General features: G+C 48.3%; 1 protein-coding gene across 6 annotated transcripts in view; it reads right to left on the reverse strand.

The window, feature by feature from the left end:
* The window catches only part of DET1 (DET1 partner of COP1 E3 ubiquitin ligase), a 58283-nt gene extending 41482 nt beyond the window's left edge, over positions 1 to 16801 (reverse strand). For 2 of the 6 annotated variants that reach the window (XM_029952564.1, XM_029952561.1), the window contains exons 1-3: positions 16159 to 16242; positions 9318 to 10410; positions 6360 to 6547 (exon numbers count right to left, since the gene is read on the reverse strand). In XM_029952564.1, coding sequence (XP_029808424.1) covers positions 6360 to 6547; positions 9318 to 10400 — 1271 coding nt within the window. In that variant the 5' untranslated portion in view covers positions 10401 to 10410; positions 16159 to 16242. Of the gene's footprint in view, positions 1 to 5588; positions 6181 to 6359; positions 6548 to 9317; positions 10411 to 16158; positions 16280 to 16768 lie in introns of those variants that run through there. The other 4 variants (XM_029952562.1, XM_029952563.1, XM_029952560.1 and 1 more) reach the window with 4 other exon arrangements.
* Between the last annotated feature and the right edge of the window lie 1869 nt (positions 16802 to 18670).

The raw sequence follows: 18670 nt of genomic DNA on the forward strand, positions 1-18670 counted from the left end.
CTCTGTTCTGGTGGGGTGGCGTACCCTCTCCAGCCCCGGCTCCTAGCTTTCCAGCCCACCCCCTCCACTCTCCGGATCTACAATCCACTGATTCTACCAACTTCTGTCATCCTACACCTTCACCGTGTCCTGTGTCCTCTCTCCTCCCTCAGGCCACGTTCAGTTCCACACTCAGTCCACTGCGCTCATCCTCCACAGCCCTGCCTTCTCTTGCTTGGTGGTACTTACCTGGAAAACCTACACCCGAGATAACCTCAACTCGGCCCCTTCCGTGCCTGTTTTCTCCGCGGCTGAGGGAGACATAGGAGGCTCACTGAAATGTAGAACCACGGCCCTGGTGGGCCTCCTGCTGCAGGCCCTCTGGCTACACGCCCCCCCCTCCCCAGGCCGATTTCACACCTCCCGCAGGCCCGCCCTCACCTGATGGCATCGCCTGCTGCGTTCCTGACAAAGAGAAGCAACGAGAAGAGAACTTTGTGAGGTCCCCATCCGCGATCTGCACCACACTCCTTCTGTGCCGCCCTGTGACAGTGATCTCCCCGCCTGCGCACCGGGTCCAGCCCCTCTCACATTTGACATCAGTTCTTCCACACCTTTTTCTAAACCATGAGCTCCCCCCAAATACGCAGTCTCATCCCCATACAAACACGCCATTTCCCCCTCTCACCACCACTCACCCCTCCGGTGCACCGTCTCCCTTACAACGCAACTCCTCAAAACACTTTTTTTGGTACTGACTCCAATGCTTCTCCTCCCGTTCTCCGTAAGCCGACCCCGAAGAGGCTTCCCCGCCACTGTCCCACAGAAATCACTCACGGAGCTCACCGATGGCCACCTCGCTGTGAACTCCAATACCTGATTTATCTCTCAGGAGATAGAAACCTGCCCTGGCAGGAGCATCTGACACTCCTTCCTGAGAAACTTCCAGACCTCTCCACTTACAGAACCTCTGATCTTCTCCCCTGAACCTCACCCACAGCCTCACCTTCACAGTATAAGGGTAACTCTATTTTACAAGACAAAAACATTACAAACATCTTTGACATTGCTCTTTCCACGGCCCAAACCCCATCCTCCACTAATCTTTAGGGTTCGATCTTCAAAATGTTGAGCATGCATTACAGCTGACCTATGAACATCACAGGGTTAGGAGTATCAACCTCTTGAGGCTCCTGGGTGGCTCAGTCGGTTAAGTGGCCGACCTGGGCTCAGGTCATAATCTCACAGTCCATGGGTTCAAGCCCCACATCGGGCTCTGTGCTGACAGCTGTGCTTTGGATTCTGTGTCTCCCTCTCTCTCTGACCCTTCCCCCGCTCATGTTCTCTCTCTCTCTCTCTCAAAAATAAACTTTAAAAAAAATTAAAAAAAAAAAAAAACAAGGAGTACCAACCGCATGCACAGTCAGAACTCTGCAGAGAACTTTTGACTAATCAAAAACGTAACAGCCTACTGTTGACTGGAAGCCTAACCAGCAGGTAACATAAACAGGGGCTGAACACATATTTTGTATTTTATACGTATTACAAACTGTATTGTTACAATAAAGTTGGCTAGAGAAAAGAAAATGTTACTAAGAAAATAAATCACGAGAAAAATACGTTTACAGTTCGGTCTCTGCTGTAGAAAGCCCACGTGTAAGTGGGCCCATGTAGTTCAAACCCTGCCTGGTCCAACCCAATGTTATTCAATCAACAGATAATTGCCGACTGCCTGGTATGTGCCAGGCTCTCTTCTAGGTGCGCAAATACGTAAACATATATTCCCTGCGGCAGGAAACAGACTTAGCGGATCGCTGCGACAGTCTCCTAACTGGTGTCCCTGCTCCTCGCCTGCCCTCCTCCAGTCTAAGGCAGCAGCCAGAGTGACCCCGTGAAAGCAACAAGAGAGAACGTGCCGCTCCTCTGCTCAAATGCTACACAACCTCGTCCGCAGTGAGAGCCAAAGCCTCAGAGGCTCTGGCCCCACCTCTGACTGCGCTTTTCTTGGCGCCCCAGCCCAGCCACTCTGGCCTCCTGGGAGCTCCTCAAACGCAGGAGACCCGCCTGAGGGCCTTCAGATCTAAGACTGCCTTTGTTTGGGATACTGTGCCCCCCAATATCCACATGGCTTGCTCGCTCACCTCCTTCGAAAGCTCTGCTCAGACGGCCCCCTCGTGAGGCCCGTGAGGCCCGTGAGAACAAGCCTACTAGAACAGAGCTGACAATCTCTGCCTGATCCACTCAAACCCACCAGACCTCCTAAGGATTACGATCTCCCTGGACGCCTGCCTCTTGGAGGCCTCCGCCCTCCGGCCTCCGCCCGGCCCACCGGGTGGTCCGAAGCTCCGGAACTTCCCTTTCACCATCATCTTCAGAGTGCTCTTTGCTTCTCTCTAGTTTCAGACTACTTCCTGTATCATACTTTTGTGGTTTATGTGGAAAACACATCTTCCCAAGGCTTCCTCAGAAAAGATACATGAGAGGTAATTTTTTAAGAACTTACATGTCTGAAAATGTCTTTGTTCCACTCTACTGGATATAAAACGCTAGCCTGGGGCACCTGGGTGGCTCAGTCCGTTCGGCGTCCAACTTCAGCTCAGGTCATGATCTCGAGGTTCGTTGGTTCGAACCCTGCATCAGGCTCTGTGCTGACAGCTTGGAGCCTAGAGCCTGCTTTGGATTCCGTGTGTCCCTCCCTCTCTCTCTGGCCCTCCCCTACTGATGCTCTGTCTCTGTCTCTCAAAAATAAATGAATAAATAAATAAAATTCTAGACTGGGTATCATTTTTTTCACGGAATTCTGAAGGCATGATTATAATGGCTTAGAGCTTTCAGTGTTATTATTGGTAACTGCAATACCATTCTGCTGACTTATTCTTTAACATGTGAAATGTATGTTCTTTCTGAAAGGTTTTACAATTTTCTCCTTAGCCTCAACGTTCCAAATTTTTACGATGGTATGCCTCCGTACAGGTCTTTTCTTCATTGGGTACTTGATGAGCTGGTGATACACTGATGAAGATTTAAGAATTATCTCTCTGGGGGGGGCGGGGAGGGGGGGCAGGGAAGCCATTACTGCAGTGCTTGCCAGCTTCCGTGCTATAAATCCTACTGCTGTGGTCAATTTCAAGATAGCAAGGAGACATCACTGGATGTGGCGCTGTCCAAAGACGAGCAACAGCACAAAACGATCTTTACACCACACAGATGAAATAGACACAAACACACCCAAGAGCATAAATACTAGTAAATAAATGGGAAGTAATTAATTTTTAATAATGGCCACAGTTAGCAGTAGGTTGCAAAAGTTCCTGCACGTTTAGCACCCGGCCCTTGTAAGCCAGTGGGAACCAGCCCGGCACCTCACCAAGAGGGGCTGCCGACCTGGAGACGGACGCCCTTCGGCACTGGAAAACTGTCTTACACATTCTCCTCCCTTCCTTTTCCCTACTGCACCCTGCAAATCACCAGAAATTGGACCCTCTGGGCAAATGCTCTAATTTCTTTTCATCGATTCTCTCCCACTTTCCTACTTTTATCTGTTTATTCTACTCTCTCAACCATATCTACAAAGTTTAATTTCTGTTCTAGGAGTGTTTCCTTTTGTATAGCTTCAATTATTTCAGTGATTGCAATGTGCTCCTTTATTCTTTATACTATTTGTTTCATTTTGGTCTAAAGATTTTCCTTAAGTAACTCACGATCCTCAGTGTCCCCCTCCTTTTTCTCTTAAACATTTGCTCCAACCTATAATGGATCCACTTTCACTTATTTTTTTACCAAAAGATTACTGGAGACTGTGAAATTGAGCATTCAGAGCCATGTGCTCACAAGAAATAAACAATCATCCCAATGTATATACACATTGTACTTTCAATGCAATATAGCATGATAAGATGGATAATAAAATATATTAGGATATATTAGGATACAATTCACATAAAACATTGTATTAGGATACAAATACAAATTTGACGACAAGAAACAATGTGAAATTTCAAACAGTATGGGAATAATTTGCTCTCTACTTTTTATATCAAATACTGATACCAAATTACTGTGGCATCTAGATTCCCCTGGCTAGGTTCAAAAGTGTTACATTATACACCATAAACATATGCAATGTTATGTGCCAATTATGTCTCGATAAAGATCAATAAAGCTTATATCATTTTTAAAAATAAATATTTAACATACACTGAAATTTGCATCTTCAGCAATTACTCCAATAGCCAAAAAAATCTCAAGATTAACTTAAAATTAATGTGTAGGACATCTACCATCGTTCAGAATCTTTTGGTTTTTGGTGGTATGATGCAAAACTCTGAGGATCACAAAGCTAGAACACCACCTTTCTCTTCAAACTTTATTTCTCCTGGGACTTCTTACAATTTCACTTAATTCCAGATGCATTCTGAAATAATTAATTAAAACAAAACACAGCTCTCCTCTAACTACTGGGTGACTTCATCCCCTCAGTAAATACCTACAGTGTCCCACATGAAGGACACTGGCCCAGGCGCGGTGGGGATGGCAGTGAATGGAACCCACAAAACCCCTGCCCTCGTGGGCGTTGACCTTCTTTCTAGTGGCTTCTTTTGATGTTTCCGCTCAGCCACATGTACTTGTAACTAGTTGATAACGATCTGCCTAATTTTAAAAGAAGGAAATGCATTCCAAAAAGAAAAAAGCACAATCTGATCCACATTATGCCTCCAAAAATCCTTCCATACCGAATAGAAATGCTTAGAAGGCAGAAAATGTGTGTGAACCGGAGAAAAAGGAAAAGGCAAGTTAGCTGTCTGAATGCCAACACCCTTTCCTGGTTGAGCACAATCCTTTTACATAGAGATGATGCCGCGGCGTTCCTGTACCGACCTTGCTCCTGTGTCCTAGTGGCCATAACGCTTATTCTGTGTCTTTTGTTCACTCCGTTCTGATCTATCTTGAAAGCTACAGGAGACTTCTCTCTAACTGGTTAGGAAAAGTGGCGTCCAGTGAGGCGCGGACTACAGCAGGACTCCGCTTGGGACCCTGGCCCGAGCAACCAGACACTTCACGAGAATGTGCTCAGATAATTGTATCAGAAGCTCTGGTTCACAGGAAGTCCTGCTGCTGGGGGGCCAACACCTGAATGTCTATTCTCTGGGTTGGACAGTTTCCCTCGGGAAAAATCTCCCATCTCCTGCGTAAGGGGTATAGGCCTAGCTGTCATATCTACCTTTCGGTTAGTTGGCTTCCATTCAATTCTTGTTTCTAGCATGACAAATGTCATCCCTACTCTCAGTCGGCTATGCTTCATGAATGTGAAACCAGGGCCCACGTGGCTCAGTTTCTCGGGAGACTGAACCTCCAGCCTTCTGTGGAGGTGGAGGAGAGACAGTCATCTGGCGTTCGAAGTCATCAGGCTTAGAGAAGGGTTAGGCTAAAAGGCCTGACTGCTCCTTTCTTTTTTTATTTTTATTTTTTAAGTTTACTCATTTATTCTGAGGGAGAGAGAACATACACAAGCAGGCAAGGGGCAGAGAAAGGAGGAGAAAAGAATCCCAAGCAGGCTCCACACTGTCAGCACAGAACCCGACGCGGGGCTTGATCTCACGAGCCGTGAGCCTAAATCAAGAGCAGGACGCTTACCCGACTGAGCCACCCAGGCGCCCTCTCACTGCTCCGTTCAAGACCTTCACCCAATCCTTCCAGCGTAAGCCCACATCACAGGTATCTTCAGAGGTACCCGGCGCCCCAGCTCCCTGACCTTCCCAGAGAAAGCTCTGCAGTCTGGTTTCTGTTCTCCGGAGCGGGCCGAGGCCGCTACCAGGCCTCCCTTAGCTTCTCCGCTCCCAGCACCGGTCCGTATCTCCTGTCGCCAAGCATCTCCTGCCTCCAACGTCCCTTCTTTCCATTCTTTTTTTTTTTTTAAGTTACACCTTTTACTTCTTTTTGTCATTTTAGTGGGATTTGGGGATGAAGCAAAGATAGACGCATGTGGTCAGCACATCAAATCGCATTTAGCCAGAGGTTCTAAAATTATTTCCTTAGTCATTCACTCAAGAAATACTGAAATGCTTGCCATTAACACAATACATACAATAAAAGCGCTGATGAGGACCAGCCATAAATAGCAAGGACACAGTCTCCACCTTTCCACAGCTCACACACAGTCTGGGAGGAACCACAGACAAGGGACTAGTAATTCCATTGGTTCTGAGAGACAGAAAGGAAAAGGTCAGGACGACCCAAGGGGTTACGATGGGCAGGCCTAACCAAACCAAGGTGGGCAGAGAGATTACAGGAAGGGGTTTTGGTGGAAATGACTACCGGCCTAACGCCAGTGGGCCGTCTAGAGAAGAAGTAAGCCTGCCAAGCCTGGTGGGAGAGCTTACCGGCGCTGGATCTGCCTTGCAAAATTGTTGCTGGACGCTGAGCAGGGGAACTGAACTTCGCTGTGCAGGGTCGCGTTACGGAAGAGGTCGCAGAAGTTCTCAAAGAGCTCTAAGAGCTCATCGGATGTGTTCTCAAACACAGCGATCACCTCTGTTGTCACCATGTTGTACACCACAAAGAAAGAGGCCTGCGGGAGAACACAGAGAGCTCTGAGCCAGCTGGGGACACGGCCGTGTCCTGGAAACTTACCACTCGGCTGAAAACCAAACTACCCAAGGAAAACAAGCGAACGCTCCCACTGCTGCACTAGCGGAACGACACGGCGGCACGTGGTTCTGCGCAAGGAGGAAGGCTCGGGGGACCTGATGGGCCACGGACCGTCAGTCGTGGCCAGTTCTGCCAGATTTACCGCTGCACCTGCTGCTAGAATTACTGAGCCGGCCCCCGTGTACGTGCAGAAAGAAGGGTTTTCAATCTTCCATTTCAGACTCTGCAAAGTCAACTTGTTTCCCTCCTAGGACTTCTTCCTGACTTGCTCTCCAACCCACTCTGAAATAAAAGGCACTTTTTTAGAATGCTAGATTTAATTTTCCTTCCTGCTGAGAAAGTGATTGGTAGCCTGTAGCTGCCTGTTGGCAAATTACTTTCTCTTGTATATGTACAGTTGAAAGTTCAATTCAAGGGCATTTATTTTCCCTCTTAAGATTTCTAACACGCAGAGACACCTAAGTACACTGTGTCCTAAAAGTGCCCAGGCAAGTTGTCACCAAGCAGGGAACTGGCTCTGAACAAACGAAAAATTAGAGAGGCATTTTCCATTTCTTCCTTCAAAAATGTCCTTTCGGCCAAGATCATTTGTAAGACACATTTGAGATCCACAGCGATTAAGACCAGAGGGGGACCTGAAAAGCACTCAAATGCCGTAGGTGGCAGGGCGACCACTTTCTCCGAACGGACCCCCGGGGGACCAGCCCTCCTCCTTTAAACAACCAGCGCTCTCTGCTCCGCTGAACACGGAAGCCCCAAGAACCCCTGGCTCCGTCCCAGTGAGAATCAACCTGCAGGCTCCCGACAGGGCTCTAGAAGTTTTCAGAACACTGGGATTAGCACGCCCCCTCCTAGGATGGACTTTAAGTCCCCACTGCCAACTCCTGGAGCCACGGGGCCCCCCTGTTCTACCAGTCATTAGTCCTTCCCAGAGCTTTCACGACATGACTTCTGCGGTCACCTGGAAATCAAATATGGTTGTAAATGAAAGAGGCTGTAGGGTAACCTGAGAATAATACCCATAGTATTAGCAAGGCTGTGTGGGTACATGTGCCTTTTACTCATTAACCTGATTGGAACCTATCAAATTAAGCTGGGGAAGGAGGTGGGAGGACAGCGGGGGCAAACTGGGTTTACAGTTACGTCTGCCAGCGGAACACTGAGCTCCAGTACGGGTTCCAGCTACGATTTATTACAGCTCCCGGAGAGAAGGAGGTCATGTTTTTTAGCAAAGGGAAGAAGGGTAATCTCATATGCGGCTGCCACAGACGACTTAGTCCTTCCACAAAAAAAGGTAATTATAGCTCAGACCTAAATAAAAGACTGACTCATGTCCTCAGTGGACAACATTTGGATCATATCAGGGCTTCACCAGGATCCATCACAATTACATGAATATAAAGTTACAGAAACCTTTACTAGCCTTGCCTCCAGGGCAGACCGGAAAATACAGGGCACAAGGGTACAGAAGTCAAGGGTTTCGCTGCCAATCCCCCAGGACCCATTAAGATGAACTAGATTCTCATTCGTGATGGCTCAACGGGTGACTTCACCATTAACAGGGAAGAAAAAGAATCCAGAAAAAATAATGCCCAACCGTATTACTCACCGCTCCCCCTCCCCGCCACCCTGAAGAACACACGAACTATGATTCAGAAGAAAAACACTGGAAAACATTTTACCACGGATGGCTGGTAAGATCTCAGGAAACACTGCTATGCACGGTCTCTCTTATGACAGAAGCAGCTGCGAGTCAGTGGGGGGGTGCCGGACTCGGCCCCTCTGTGGTTTACTTTGTGGTAACTTTGTGGTTTATTCTATTCTCAATTCCCAAACTCAGATCTAAGGAGATGTTCGGGAAACAGAATAGGGGGCAAACGTATAGAAAGGTAGGTATCTTACTTGATCACACTAATGTGGGGAGCCTCTCAAAGAGAAACGCCCAAAATCCCTCAATTTCAGCATGGTGTTCCGACCCAAGAGTCTTAACGGTTTCTGTGCCCTTAACACCATGTTGTTCCCATCTGAGAAACCGCTATCTCCCCTAAGAGATCTTTTATCCAAACTGAAAACCGCAATACCTGCGTCCTGATGACTCGCTTGGGGGATAAGAAACTCTGGCTTCCTTGTCATCTTTCTGCTGCGCTACATCTATGGTCTAACGCATGGGCAAGGTCAGGGTAACGTCATAAAACTGAACTGCCAGGTGAGCTTTACCTATTAGTTACCTTCTAACAGCTTTATGAAGAAGCATGTTGACATTAACCCTTTAGGCAGGAGAGAAAAGCTCCATTTTTAGAAAGTGCTTCTGGTCCGGTGGGCTCCTTCTCATTCCTAGCACTAAGGCAGTCAGACCACCAATCACACTCGCACAAGACCAAGGCCAAACCTGGACCCCGCAGCACGGGGGCTTCTGTCTCACGGGTACTGAAGATGCTCTGCAGGAGCATCCGGGTAATGATCAGAGTGGACTATCCACATGCCAACGGCATGAGACTCAGCTTCCACTCGTCCACATGAATGCACGTGGCCAGAGAAAAATGGAGCAGTTTTGAGTTTGAGGCCTAGGAGAACAAAACTTCTAGACTACGTGAAATTCAAGTTTGTGGGAGGCTGGCTGTAGGCAGAGAGAGGACAGTTCCTGTCTCCCCAGCGGGTGGGAGGAGAGAAGGGCAGGGCGCACCGCATACCTGTGACGGGTCTGTGACGCGCAGGGTCACCACGTCCTCGCTCGTGTACTTGATGAACAGATGGTTCTCGTCTAGCAGCTGCATCTTCCACATGCGCAGCTGCCGCAGCTGGTCGAAGTACTGGAAGAAGCGCCTCTTGGCCACGGCGCTGCCGTCCTGCTCCGCCCGGCGCCACAGGTACACGAGCAGCCGGTGTTTGAGCGAGTTGACGAAGGGGTCTCGGAAAGGGCTGGCCATGCCCGTCTGGCTGTCCCGCTGCACCTCGGGGAAGACGGCGGACACGGTGAGGAGGTCGTCCTCGTAGCAGAAGCGGCCAATGGTCCTCACGTCGATGAACGTGCCCTCGGGCGTCACCTGGAAGACGTGGATGGTCTGCTGTTGCACTGACAAGATGGCCAGGATGTTCTTGTACAGGTACAGCCCCTGGTTGTGCGACAGGACCACCTTGTCGCACTTGAAGGTGCGCGTGTCACACAGGCGGCCGGTGTGCAGGTCAATGATGTGGAGGGAGTAGTCCTCCAGAGGGGACCGCGGGTTGGGGGTCACGGACTCACTGTTCCGATAGACCTCGTAAAAAGGAGGGTGTGGCTCATCCGGGAGGTAGGCAGCCGAGCCCACAATGACACAGCGGCAGTCATCGGTGAAGAGGCTGCACTCCCGGTTCAGGTGCTCGCCGTTGGCGGCCACGTTGGTGATATGCAGCAGGACGAAAAAGCGCTCGAAGAGCCGGCCACGGATGTTGACCGACCGCTGGTCATTGCCATTGGACAGGATCTCCCCGTCATAGCCCTGCAGCAAGTCCTCAGCTGCCTGGCAGCCCTGGTACTCATAGATCTCGAGAGATGTCTGGTCTGAAGAGAAAGCAATAAAGTAGCGTCCATCAGGTGAGAATTTACGCAAGAAACAAGGAGGCTTTTCAACATTGACGACGGTGAAGTTGGGGAAGACATTCTGGTGGAATACTCGGACCTGATGCCAGTGGGTGCCTGCCTTGCCCGAGCTGATCCGCCGGCGCTCCAGGCGGTGAATGACATTTTGGTTCTGGATCCTTCGAGGTTTGATGGTGGAGACATGATGATCCATTATCACATCTCTGCACGGAAAAGTAAAGCAGTCAAGAAAACAAAGCAAAATCGACCAAAACACAAATATACACAAGTCAAAGATTTTCCTCCTTACACCTTGGACCCAGGAGCTCCTAAGATGACACTGATTGTCAATTCACCTTCCCAGATTATAGTTAGAAAGCGGTCCCGACATTTCTGAGTCTAAAAACGGGTCTGAGGGGCGCCTGGGTGGCTTGGTCGGTTAAGCATCCGGCTTCGGCTCAGGTCATGATCTCATAGTGCATGGGTCCAAGCCCACATCGGGCTCTGTGCTGACCCATCGCCTACGTGACCCACGCTAGCACAGAGCCTGGAGCCTGCTTCAGATTCTGCATCTCTCTCTCTCTCTGACCCTGCCCTACTCAAGCTGTCTCTCTCTGTCTCTCAAAAATAGATTTAAAAAATAAATAAATAAAACATAAAAAAAATAAATAAAAACAAGGTTTAAGGAAAGGACCTGATTCACTAGGAATACCTTCAAAGCACACTTAGATGCTGGGAATATTCAACAGAATAAACCTAGAACTACATCACAGTTGTTCAGTGTAAGAGTGACACTGAGTGCACATTCATTAAAGAAATGTATCTACCGGGCTGTTACGATGTCCATACGACCGAAAGCAGTGTATAAACACAATGCATCCCTGTCAAAATCCCAAAGGCGTTTTTTGCAAATATAGAAAAATTCATCCTAAAATGCACAAGTGATCTCAAGGCACCCAAAACAGTTTTGTAAAACAACAAAGTTGAAAGACTCAGACTTCCTGATTTCACAACATATTGCAAAGCCAAAGTAATTTTTTTTAAGTGTGGTACTGACATAAAGACAGACAAATACCCCAATGGAATACACAGAGAATCCAGAAAGAAACCTGCATAGATGTAAACTCAAGACTCAGAAGTTCAGAGAACCCCAAATGGGATCAACACTAAGAAATCTATGCCCAGACCCATCAGAGTCAAACTTAGACATGGAAACACAGAGCAGAGATCTTGCAAGCAACCCGGTAAATGATATATTGCCTGGAGGGGAACAATGCAATTATCCATGGATTGCTTGGGAACAACGCGATCATCCGTGGATTTCTCAGGCAACTGTGGAAGCCGGAAGGAAGCAGAAAGAAAGCTTCTGAAGCGCCGAGCCGCCTCTGTGTCATCTTTCAAATCTCAGCTAAAACAGCAACTTCTCAGATTTTCCCTCCCTTCCCATCCACACCAACTATCATTTCACCCTATTTTATTTTCTTCAGCCCTTATCACTTGTTAAATTGTCTCGTTTACCTTTTTAGTATCTGTCACCACACAGGAGACCCCCGGTACCCTGCCCAATTCCTTGCGGGATCCCCACCACCTCCTGAGACAGTACCTGAGGCACAGCAAGTGTTCACAAACAGGTTAAAGGAGTGACAGGAGCAACATTCAACATGGGCCTTGCAGGGTAAAGAATTCAGGAGGCAGAGTGAAAGAGGAGCGTCCACTTGGATGAAATACACTCGGAGGGAGCCTGGCATGGTACATTCTGGAAACACAGAGATCCCAAGCGACTGGAGCCCAGGAAGCACAGAGCAAGTAATAAAAGAGAAGCTTAGAAAAGCAGACTAGAAAACATGTTACACTTCACACCAGGCCACAACAGCTATTGTAGGTTTTAACCAGGGGAATGACTGATCCAGTCTACACTTTAGAAGTAAAAACATATACACAATGTGGTATTTGCTTATATTCTGTCTCCTTCTAAAAGGGATTTGAAATGCTGTACCTAGGGATAGTACTGTCTAGTCAAGTGAAAGACGTGCATATCTCTATGATTAAGCAAACTAAATTTCTCCAACTGTTAGTCACAACTCATTGATGAGGGCTTGAAATAAATTTAGTGGATATACCTGACATTTTAAAAAGTGGAATAAAATGGAAAACACCAGACTGGATCACATAGAGTAAGGGTAAGTACTATTTCATGAAACTTCTGTTTCAATTATAGATATGAGTTACACGCACTGGGTGAGGGTATAAAATGTATTCCCTACTGATCTAGACTAGAACAAGAGAGCGCATAATGCCCTCAGGCCAAATCGAGTCTGCCTGCCTGTTTTTGTAAATAAAGTTTTATTGGAACACAGCCATACCCATTCATTTACAGGTCACCCAGGGCTGCTTTTGTCCTATTAAGGCACAGATGATTAGTTGAGACCAAAGACCACATGGCCCACAAGCCTAAAACACTTAGCATCTGACCCCTTGCAGCAGTCTGCCGACCATTGATCTTGGGCACTGCTTCCTAATGGCAGCACTGAGTGACATGTGGAGACAAGTTAGGGCTGGTTGTCCTAACTTGGGAAAGAAGGGTGCTGAGTGTCCACCCAACAGAAGCCAGGGATGCTGCCAAACATCTGACAGTAAACAGAACAGTCCTCACATCTGGACCAAGATGTTAATCGTGCTAAGGATGAGAAACCCTGACCTGGAGAAATGTCTGCACACAGACCACAAGAACGTCTGCAGCAGGACCATTAGGAAGAGCAAGACCTGATGACGCTCCAAACGCCCATCGTCGGAAGCCTAGATAAATTCTCCCAGGCACATTCACGCAGTGGAATCTTACGAGGCAGTGAATTAACGCTTAGCTATTCAGCGAATTGATGCTTAGCTAATTAACGTTAGCTATACATAACAACCTAAATGAATCACAATGATGAATGAAGAAAGCAAGCACAATATTTTTGTGTGTTTCTCTTTATATAAGCTTCACACAACTTCTAGTTTAAAGGCCATCAATATGTATGGTACGCGATGATAAAAAGCAAAGGAATTATAAATATAAAATTAGTACAGTGGTTCCCTGAGAGAAGTAAGAAACAGGATAGGGGTTGGGACAACCTGGCAACTCCAAGATTATATTTTTTCCTAAATCAGCACTCTTTGTACTGTCATTCTTTAAAGATTACATATATTTAAAGTAATATTTGTACTCAGAGTTTTTTTTAACTACAAAATAACTGTGAAAAGGAGAAAGGCAGGACAATAAGACGAAGCCAGATGTACCCAGAAAGACATACCACACGGACTCGCAGACCTGCCAACCTGCAGACAGAGCCAAAAGGAAAACACCATCAGGTACAGAATCTGCACAGCCAGCAAGATACAAACTTAACAGACGCTTGGAAGAAGCGTGGCTCTTCCCCACACTGGTGTTAAAAGCAATCCCGTAAGTTTTCTCTAAGGCCCTTGGCATGGTAGCGCAACATCTTCCATGGCTGAACCGGAACCCGACATCAAGTCCCACACAGCCACTCCTTGTAACAGGGACACTGCTGATGTGGCCGTTCTGACTCAGCCTTAAAAACACACTCTTAAGGTTGAAGCATTTTAAAGCACCAAACAACATGCAAAACTGCCTCACTCGATCCCTGATCCCTGCAGAGGGCAGACTGCCAACCTAAGACGGGGCTGGAGAGTCAGAGGGAGGCCCAACTGGGCTGAGAAAGGCAGGTGGGGCCCAGGAACAGGAGGGAGGAACAGGCAGCGGACAGCCTCTAACAGACTAACTGCTGAGACGGATCAAGGGCAACTAGAGTTGTTCAGCTAAGAGAGAGCCAAAATAGATGCTTAAGTCTAAGAAAATTGGGCTACACACTTTGTATAGTCCCATCTTAAATTCTCTGATTTGTCTTTTTTTTTAAGTGTATTTATTTTGAGAGAATGAGCGGGATACAGGCGGGGGGGGGGGGCGGTACAGAGGACTCAAAGCAGGCTCCCCACTAACAGCAGGGAGCCCCACGCGGGGCTCGAACTCACAAACCGTGAGATCATGACCGGAGCCCAAGCCAGATACTTGACTGGGCCACCCAGACGGCCCTCTCTGATTTGCCCTTTTAAGAGAAAGACACCAGTTAACTGGGGTGATGGGGTGGGGTGAGGGGAGCGGAGGACCTGTGGGCTTCAGCTCCAAAGTGTACAGGAAGTCCTCCCTGAAGTTCCCTCCACATGCGTGCTCGCTCTCTCCGCCTCCCTGTACATATGTGTACACGCACACACACACACTATGTCATATCACACAACTGTGATTTTTAGAGACCTGGTGCAGTTTTTCAAGGCTTTTTCGATTTGCTCTCTTACTGTTCTGATTATGAAAATACAAACACTGCAGAACAAGTATGTCATCAAAGTCCCCTGTAGGCAGGGTGACGCTTATGAAAACAGACAGTAACTTACAAGAGTCTCCTAAAAGCCGGCCCTGCCCAGCAGCCCTCCCGCTGGCGGAAACCTGACAGCCGTCCTTGGCCCCTCTTTCCCTGAGCCCCCCGCTCAGCCCCCAGACTCTGCAGACTATCTTCTCAACAGTCCTCCCTAACCCTCCACTACGGCTCTCACGACCCGCCGGCACCCACACCCAAACTTTTATAATTTCATGTCTATGTTACTGTATCAGTTTCCTACTTAAATCCGCTTTCAACAGCCAGAGCGACCTTTCCGAAACGCTTTAGTGACCGCGTCCTTTCCCCTGCGGATTAAAACAGGTCAGTCCCTCCCCACCGCTCTCAGTGAGAAGAATCAAAGCCCTTAAGGTGCCAGCCAGGTGCTCAAGGGTCTCAGCTCTGCCTGTCCAGCCTCGTTTCCCGTGAACTCTTAACCACTTCTTCAAGAGGGACCTCACCTCCGGCCTCGGAAGCTTGGCACTTGCTGTTAACCACATTCTAAGAAAGCTCTCCTCCCTTTGCTAAGTTATCTCCCAATTCAGCCATCAGCCTAATAATAATCACCTTCTCAGAGAAGTCTCCTTCGCCTCCCCATTAGCTAAAATACCAACTTCCTACTCTGATTTCTCTTCAGATCGTATAAATCTTTCGCCTTTTAAAATACCAACTTCCTAGCCACACCTCTCCTTCCTGGCACTGCCCACACTTGCAACCTTGCCTCTACATTTACTCCCGTCTGTGGCACTAGGTGGTGGGCTCCAGACCAGCACACACACCGATTCTGCACGCCATCACACTACGGGACACCCTTCAAGCCTAATTTCCTTTCAAGCCTAATTTCCTGCACGTTGGACCTGCCTTCCGCCAAGCTCTTGGCCAACTCAGGTATCCCCCGGCTCTGTTCCCTCTGCCTAGAACGTCTTCCCCCAGGCCCGTGCCATAACTTCTCAAGTTGCAGCCTGTCATCCCCTCCAGGAAGTCTTCCCTGACCACTCTCTCCAAAATAGGTGTCCCCGTTATTTGTTGTCTTCTCCACGGTAACGCCCACAATGTGAATCCGCACTTGTACTTGCATGGTTGTGGTTTACTACACACACACACACACACACATACACACACACTCAACTGTATTCCCCGGGTGGGAAGCAACCAGGTCCACTCCTGGCACCGAAGTTTTCTCAGAGCCTAGCAATGGGGCTGGCCCCTCGTGTGCGTTCGGCACGTTATTCGTGGAACGAGAGAAGAACGCCTGGCTGAATCGGGCCACTAGCTCGTCGTGTGGTGCTAGGCATGTCCTTTTCCCTTTGCGACATCTCGGCTTCCCCACGGAGGCCGGTGCACACACCCCCTCAATTCTTGGTGACAGCTTCAGAAACGGTAAGGGGATACCGAGGGGCGGGCACACACACCCAAGGGGGCGCCCCCGGAAAGAGAAGCCCGGGGCGGGGCCTCAATGGGAAGGGATCGCTCAGGGAGAGCGGGGGGCCGCGGAGGGCCTGACGGGCTTGGAGGCTGGGCCACGAAAGGAGAGGTCCTCACCTGTACGTTCCGGGTTCAGAGGGCCGGGGAGAGGGACCCCCCGGCCAGCTCGGCGCGCGCCTCCCCAGGCCCCGCCCCCGCCATGCCTCCGGCTCCGGAGCCCGCGGCTGCGAGTCCCCGCTTCCGCTGGCCACCGGAAGTGCGGCTCAGCGAGACGCGGGGAGAGCGTGGCGGCGTCAGCCGGCACTAAGAGAAGATACAGCGCACCCTGGTGCCCGGAGGGGGGATCGAACTCCTCCGCGGCCCAGTAGCTGTGAAGGAAAAATTACCCGGGAGCCCTAACCTAGCCACGTTGGTGATCTCTTACGGTGAGGTCTCTGCGACTGATGGACACGTTTGCAAAAACATGGGTAAAAATTAATGTTTCAGAGGCACCTGGATGACTCAGTCGGTTAGACGTCCTACTCTTGATTTCGGCTCAGGTCATGATCTCGGGGTTCTTGTGTTCGAGCCCTGCATATCGGGCTTGGAGCCCGCTTAGGAATTTCTCTCTCTCTCCCTCTCCCTCTCTCTGCCCCTCCCCTGCTCATATTCTCTCTCTCTCTCTCTCTCTCTCTCTCTCTCTCTCTCTCAATAAATAAAACTTTAAAAAATTTAATTAGTATTTCACCTCTTGATTAGATGCACCCATTCATTGGCCGGGAAACCATCTGCTCTGTGTTGTCCCCTGCACAGTGAGCGCTTGGACCACTGGACTGTATTCATCTCTCTGAACGCTGTGCCCAATGCAGTTGCTGGCATGTAGTGGAAGCACAGAGGAGCTTCTTGCACTAACCTAGTCCCATAACCCTTACTTGGACAGCCTGCCCCCAAATTTCCCTCTCTGCCTCCTTTGGATCTTTCAGTCCTCAGTGCATGAGTCATCTGATGGCTTGCAATGCTGCTTTCACTGCTTTCCCGCTGTTTTCTGTTAGCACTCATCACTGTCTGATATTACCTGAAGCGTGTGTGTGTGTGTGTGTGTGTGTGTGTATGTGTGTAAATATCTTTCTTTGTTCTGTTTCCCTTCCACCTTCCAGAATGTCAGCTCCATGAGAGCAGGGATTTGGTCTTGTTTTCTACTCTATCCTCGCCTGCAGCCGGGTTTAGCACCTTGTAGGTGCTCAGTAAGGATTCAGACCATGAATGAAGGACTCTGCCCACATTGCTCATAGCAACGTAGGAGGAAGGAATGATAATTAACCTTTACAGATAAGCACACAGACTCTGAAGGGTAGGTGGCTGAGAGAAAACAGGCTGTGCCTTGACATTTCCAGGCTGAGTGTTCTCGGGTACTGACTGCAGAGTCTTAATTTTCTCTTCTGAGAAATGAAGAGTTACCTGCCTAGTAAGGTTATTGAAAGAAGTAGAGGTGTTCTACTTAAAGTGACCAGCACACAGAGCCTGGAATGTGGTAGGTGCTCAGTAAAGTGTTATTGTAATTACCCAAGATCAACTCCCTTACCCACCCATGATGCAACTGAGACCCCAACAGGCACTGACTTGTACAAGTTCATACAAACACAAGCAGCAGAACTGAGGCTGTGACCCAGGACTTCCGTCTCCACTCTCCCCTCTTCCAGGGTTCTCTCCTCTAGTATCAAATTCTGACTCTGCCTTTTGGGTTCCTACATGATTTTAAGCAACTCACTCACCTTCTCCACGTCTGTATTCTTATATCTAAAATTGGGTAGGGGTGCCTGGGTGGATCAGTCAGTTAAGCATCCGACTTTGGCTCAGGTCATGATCTCACGGTTTATGGGTTCAAACCCTGCATCGGGCTCTGTGCTGACAGCATGCAGCCTGCTTGGGATTCTTTCCCTCTGTCCCTCCCCCACTTACTCTCACTCTCTCTCTGTCTCTCAAAAATAAACGTTTAAAAAAATAAAATAAATTTTGATAATTATATGACTTGATAATTAGATCATATAAAAGAATGTAGTTTAAACTATCCAGTGCTGCCCAAATGGAAACATCCGGGACCTCCTCCCTCTGTGCCAAGCCTGGTAATTAAAATTGGGAGCCTGTCTGGCACGAGGTGTTGAAGAATAACTGAAAAGAAGCTTCACAGCTCACCCCATCTACAAAAACCAATTCCAAATAGACCAAGACTTAAAGGTATGGCCAATCTGTGAAACTCTTAGAAGGAAACATAAGCATAATTCTTTATGACCCTGGATTACACAACAGTTTTTTAGATATAACACCAAAAGCACAAGCAACCAAAGGAAAAAATAAATAAATTGAGCTTCAATAAAATGTTAAAATGTTTGTGCTTCAAAAGACACTCACGAGAAAGTGAGAACACAACCCACAGAATGGGAGAAAATATTTGCAAATCCTATATCTGATCAGGGTCCAGCGTCAAGAATATTTCTTAAAAAACTCTTGCCACTTGACAACAAAAAGACAAACCAATTGACAAACAGGCAAGGGATCTAAGCAGGTATTTCTTCAAAGAAAATGTACAAATGGCCAACAAACTCATGAAAAGGTGCTCAACATCATTAGTCATAAGGAAGCACAAATCAAA

This window comes from Suricata suricatta, chromosome 9, assembly GCF_006229205.1.
Source record: "Suricata suricatta isolate VVHF042 chromosome 9, meerkat_22Aug2017_6uvM2_HiC, whole genome shotgun sequence".
NCBI lineage: Eukaryota > Metazoa > Chordata > Mammalia > Carnivora > Herpestidae > Suricata > Suricata suricatta.